Source organism: Sinocyclocheilus rhinocerous, unplaced genomic scaffold (genome assembly GCF_001515625.1).
Source record: "Sinocyclocheilus rhinocerous isolate Xijiao unplaced genomic scaffold, SAMN03320098_v1.1 scaffold1214, whole genome shotgun sequence".
Classification (NCBI taxonomy): Eukaryota; Metazoa; Chordata; class Actinopteri; order Cypriniformes; family Cyprinidae; genus Sinocyclocheilus; species Sinocyclocheilus rhinocerous.
This window is the reverse complement of record NW_015627891.1, coordinates 1,488,002-1,494,152: the sequence shown is the minus strand read 5'-3', so window position 1 is coordinate 1,494,152 and position 6,151 is coordinate 1,488,002. Positions and strand designations below refer to the sequence as shown.

The following is a 6,151-nucleotide window of genomic DNA, read 5'->3' as shown; positions in this document are numbered from 1 at the left end:
AGCAACGCAGTACTCGTTCCCGTATCTCAGGGAACCGAGGTTACGTTAGTAACCGAGTACGTTCCCTTTCGATACTTCACTCGTACTGCGTCTTGCTTAAGACGCATATGGGAACATAGTACAATCACGCCGTGCTAATGTAGTGGAACGACTAAAGGTATAAACTTCCATAAGCAACCAATGCTCATAGAGTAGTCAACAATAACCCAAGGCCAAGACGGGCTGAGCTTTCTAGGTCACACTCGGCCTGGTTAATCGTTCCAGAGTATTCCCGTAAATTCGACACCCAGGGGTCGAGAGCTAACAGGTGAAACAATGCCAGATAACTTGGGCGTGATACGGCCAAGGGCTCTCTGCCATATCTGTTTACGCAGCGTGTGCCACTTCAAGAGGAAAGGACCCTGGCCTGCAAGGTCGGGACTTCCAGGTTATAAAACCTTGCGAATGGGCTCCCGTCGAGCGGCCAGAGGTGCAGGGCCCATAGGTCGGGCCGAGGATGCCATATTGTCCCGTTCGCTTGAGAGAGGAGATCCTGTCTCAGCGGAACAGGCCAAGGGGCCGCTATCAATAGCTGAGTTAGCTCTGATAGCCACAGCTGGTTCATCCAAAGTGGGGCCACCAGGAGAACCCTGTGTTCTTGTTCCCTCACTCGCCTGATTACCTGTGGGATCAGAGCGATCGGGGGAAAGCATAGAGAAGGAGGTTGGGCCAGTCGTAGGCCAACGCGTCCCTGGTCTTTGAGAAATAGATTGGGCAGTGAGAGTTGTCTTCTGAGGCGAAGAGGTCCACCTCTGCCTCGCTGAAGATTTCCCAGATCCTCTGAACCGTCTGCTGATGGAGTGTCCACTCCCCTGAAGGGACATTGCTCCTTGATAACATGTCCGCTCCCTGGTTCAATTTGCCCGGTATATGCGCTGCCCCCAGCGAGCGCAGGTTGGGTTGAGCCCACTCTAAGAAGCGCTCTACCAGCGTGAAGAGGAGAAAAGAACCAGTCTCCCGAGCGAATTTGCGCAAGGATCTGTTTCAGTGTAATCATCCTGAACGACCTCTTCATGAGGGCACGATTCAGGTGTCTGAGATCGAGGATGGGTCGGAGGCCACCATCTCTTTTGGGGACGAGGAAGTAACGGCTGTAAAAGCCTGACTCGCTCTGGGCTGGAGGAACCTTTTCCACGGCTCCTTTTGCCAACAAATTCATCACCTCTGATGTGAGCGTCTTTTCTCTGTGGGGACCACGCCGCTGAAGCGCGGGGGTCTTTGAGCGAATTGGAGTGAATATCCTCGCTTTATTATCCCCATAACCCATCTCGACACTCCGGGGATGGCCTGCCAGGCCTCGGCCCGCGTGACGAGGGGTTGAATTAACTCTGGTGACTGGCCGCATGGGGGCAGAACACTTACGAGTAATGGAAGAGGAAGTTTGCCCTGTCAAAGTGCTGCTTGGAGAGTGATGCAAGCGGGGGCCTTGCCGGCTTTAATCACTCAAGCCTGATCGATCATACCCGCGAGTTTGCCATTTCTGCCTCCGAGTAACTGGGAGGAGAGAAACACCAGCGGGGAGGCGGGGCTTAGCGATCGTTCAACCCGCGAGCTCGTCGTTGCTTCCTCCGAGGTAGCTGGGAGGAGAGAAACATGAGCGCGGGGAGGCGGGGCCGCCTTCCGCGAACAAACGGGGGCAGACTGCCTTTGTGGTAAAAGCGGCCCGTGTCTGTGAGTGCAGCCATAGTGACACACACACAAATTTGAAGCTGTCAGCAGCAGCATCTGCTCCGATCTACTTTGTAGGATAGAGCCGCCCGATGTAAAGAGGGGCGCTGATCCTTTTGTATGAGACACGAAGCACCAACGGCGAGCAGGCTTTCAGGATCAGCGATGAGCGTGGAGTCGTAGCTGAAGGAGAAGAAATCTGAGAATCCTGTGGCGAGCGAGTGAACTTTCTGGTAGTGAAAAATAGCAATTTTTTACATATGATTTACAGTTTATTTTAATAAATATAAAAAATGTAAAAGCTGTGCATTATAGTTGACACCAAAATTAACAGTTTACAGTTGTTTTTATGACTGTAAGTCATTCTCCTCAAATACTATTGAGCCTTAAATTTGCATTTGAGCCCATTCGGTTGTGAAAAAGTAGCATTTTTTACATATGATTTATAGTTTATTTGAAAAAATATCAAAAATGTCAAAGGTGTGCATTATAGTTGACACCTAGATGAACAGTTTACAGTTGTTTTTATGACTGTAAGTCATTCTCCTCAAATGCTATTGAGCTTTAAATTATGGCATATTTTGCATTTGAGCCCATTCGGTAGTGAAAAGTAGCATTTTTTACATATGATTTACAGTTTATTTTAATAAATATCAAAAACGTAAACTGTGTGCATTATAGTTGACACCTAGATGAACAGTTTACAGTTGTTTTTATGACTGTAAGTCATTCTCCTCAAATGCTATTGACGTTAGAAAATTGTACACCAGTATCGCATGTAACTTTAGAGACGGTCCCTAAATTTGCGAATATCGAACGTCCAACGTCAAGCCAACTTTATGCCAGTGGATACCTGCTGTTTGGGAACGCAGTTGCTTAAAATAGTTCTGGAAGGTAATTATACTGAACCACTTTAATGACAGACTTTGGTTTAGGCATTTCAGTCTGACCAAAACAACAATTCAGATGCTGTGAATCGAGACCAGTCTGCTGGTTAATCCAGTTATGCCTTCCCATCGCGCAAAGTCACATGACTTTTTTTTTGATGCGCATCAAGGATTATTATTTTTATTTTTTGTTGGTAAATGTTTTCATCGTAGTGTATGCGAATGTTTTCTTTGCGGATAAAAAAATGTATCCGAGTCAGTTGAGCGCATACGTTTTTTCATGCGCATTTTTAGAATTTATGCGCATCTTGGCATTTCCATTCAGCGTTTTTATGTGATATCCCGAAATGCGCATAAAAATAGGTGGGTGGAAACTTAGTGACTCACTCATAAAGACAGACGTGACACCTACTGACATAGCAATGTAATCTGCAGAAAAAGCCACTGAAATGCACAGACCGTCTGGAGCACAAAAAGACAGAGAGAGAGAGAGAGAGGAAGAAACAAAGAAACAAGAAGTGAAATGTCTGTTGAACTGTATATCACTTTTTGGATGCCTGCTAATCTATTAAAATTTGACAAATAGAAAATGTTATGGTAGAAATGGAATAGTAAATAGAAATGGAAAAATTCTTAATTTTCATGTTCAGGTTTCCAGCACAGTCAGGGTTTTAATATGAAGCTTATAAGACTCATCAAACTGAAGGTTTAGTCAGTGGTTCACAGTCTTTCTAATGCAACAAATTAAATGATTCCAGCAGTTTAGTTGTGTTAGCTTATTTTAAATCTGGTGTTGTCTTTAATTTTAAGCCCTTGGAAGTGTGCTGAGGCCCCCTAGTGGGCCATGGGCCCTGAATGAGAACCACTAGTTTAATGATTTCTCCAATGATACAGACTCAATGTTTGTAATCTCCCCCTTATCAGAAAATCTCTAACCCAGTAACCAGGGCAACGCTTGATAATGACTTGTACTGTTGGCATGTGGTGACATCTACTGGTCATTGATGGAACTGTCCATGGTGCTGAATTAGAAAACTAAATTATAGACAATTATTATTATTTTTTAAAATGCATTGGTAACAAAACAAAAATACTATAATAGTACACCATTCCATGATAACACCATGTTTTTGAACATTGCAACAGTATTTTTCAAATAGTATTTTTTGAAGAGTGAGACAAATACCATGGTACATGAATACTAGAATCATTCAGTGCTATGGCACGGTTCAGAATTCCATGGTACTACCATCTGATATCATTACTGTACCCTTAGAACCACTACAATGTTTTTTGTAGACAGTAATTGTGCTAATAGTTTTCAGTACGGTATGTTTTTACTTTATTGAAATATTGTAAAGTACAGTAGGATAAGTGTAGATAACATTTCTGTTTGTAATAATGTCTAATTGAGTCTTGATATTCCATCCTTCAATCAGATCTGCATTTCCCATGGGGCTGCCTGAGGAATTTGCATTTTCTGGAACCTATCGAATGAGTGGAAGTACACTGAATAATAGTTGGAATTTGTGGCAAATGCAAGATCTGAATGGAAATGAACAGCTTGCAGTCAGACTCAACGGGGAGGCCCTGTCTGTGGAGCTCTCCTACAGAACCCAAGAGAACAAACTGAAGACAGCTTTATTCCCTTACCAAACACTCCTCTTCAATTCTCAGTGGCACAAGATTTTATTGCTTGTCAAAAAAGGCTCTGTGAGCCTGATAACAGACTGTACAGCAACAGATTCACAGCAGCTGGCACCCAGAGGACAAGTAAACCTAGATGGATTCATGCATATTGGAAAACTGAAGGACAATTCAGCAATAGCTGTGCCGGTAAACTTTTCTTTCTTATACATATTTCTTATTCCATAATTTTCTTTCTTATTCCATAAGGTCTTTTCATTACTGTTTTAGTACCCTGATATTTAAATGTCCCTCAAAGCAATTAAAAATAAACAATAGTACTTACATATGTCCAAAACATCATGTTATATGTACATATGCACATTTTTTTTCTTGTGGTCACAATGTTTTTGTGTTATTATGAGATGTGAGTTTGGAGGCTGTTTAAAGGCTCAGCAGCAGACTGTCTCTTTAAATGGATTTGGATTTTACCAAATACATTTCAGCAGATATGTGGGAATTCAAGCAGTGAGGTTCTAGTCCAACAGCTGACCTGCATAAAAACTCTGAATTACTTATGTAGCTGTTCAATTTGAATTTGTGTAAAAACTTCATAGGTTATTATTTACAGGTTTGTGGGACACTGGTGTGTTAAAGCATAATATGTCCACACATTTATATATATATATATATATATTTATTTATTTATCAATAAGTATGTACACTACCATTCAAAAGTTTGAGGCTGGTAAGATTTTTTATGTTTTTTAAAGAAAAAAGACTTCCACCAAGGCTGCATTTATTAAACCTAAAAGACAGTATTATTGTGAAATGTTATTACAATTTAGAATAATTCTATTTTAATATATTTTAATATGTAATTTGATGTGATGGTAAAGCTGAATTTTCAGCAGCCATTACTCCAGTCTTCAGTGGCATTTGATCCTTCAGAAATAATTCTAATTTACATTTCTTATTATTATTAATGTTGAAAATAGCTGTGCTGGTTAATATTTTTGTTGAAACTGATACATTTTTTCAGGATTCTTTGGTGAACAGAAACTTCAAGAGAACAGCATTTATTTGTGAAATAGAAATCTTTTGTAGCATTATAAATGTTTTTTTTTATTGTCATATCTTATGAATTTAATACATCCTTGCTGAATTAAAGTATTAATTTCTTTCTAAAAAAAAAAAAAAAACTTTCTGCCCCTAAACTTTTGAACGGTGGTGTAAAGTCTTAGTGTGTATCTTTATATGAGCAGACATGATGTTTGTGTCTTCCTCTAAGTAATGATGTCAGTAACTTTTGTGTAACTTTTAAATTAAGTGTCACCAAATGATATATGCACATATTATGAGCTCAATCTACCACTACCATCAACAAGAAAACTAATTTAAATTCATTGTTCTGCAAAGATAATTTACAACAAAAAGTGCAACATAAAAAAGCTATTTTTTGAACAAAAAACTAATCAATCTCTTTTTGAACATTACACATTTTTTGAACATAATAAGCCAATGATAAACAATTCAATACACCCCACAGGCTCACATTATCATGATGCTTTTTGATGGTTGTTTGTCTGTTGTTTTAGTTTGAGCTGCAGTCAATGCTGATCCACTGTGACTTAAACATCCCACAGAGAGGCACATGCAGTGACCTTCCTGCAAGGAGAGAGGTGAGACATGTCTAACATCACAATTTTAATCTAAGAAACTAAAAGCCCAAACTTAAAAAACTGCAATGTAATGCTAAAGCTCTACTATTTTCCAGCATTCCCACTCTGTCTCCCAAAGACCAATTAGTGTTGTTAACAGAGGTCAAATGTCACAGTCTAGTAAAATTTCCTGCCGTCTATTCGAATGTCTACTGGCCTCCTCCTCTCACTGTGCCACTGTCCTCCAATCACAGACCCAGAACAAACCAC

General features: G+C 40.4%; 1 protein-coding gene across 1 annotated transcript in view; it reads left to right on the top strand.

Annotated features, from left to right (window-relative positions):
• The window catches only part of LOC107736853 (collagen alpha-1(IX) chain-like), an 8,932-nt gene extending 3,015 nt beyond the window's left edge, over positions 1 to 5,917 (top strand). Inside the window, exons 5-6 of the mRNA XM_016548213.1 lie at positions 4,034 to 4,430; positions 5,819 to 5,917. Of these exons, the coding sequence (XP_016403699.1) occupies positions 4,034 to 4,430; positions 5,819 to 5,917 (496 nt within the window). The remainder of the gene's footprint in view (positions 1 to 4,033; positions 4,431 to 5,818) is intronic.
• The last annotated feature ends 234 nt before the right edge of the window (positions 5,918 to 6,151 follow it).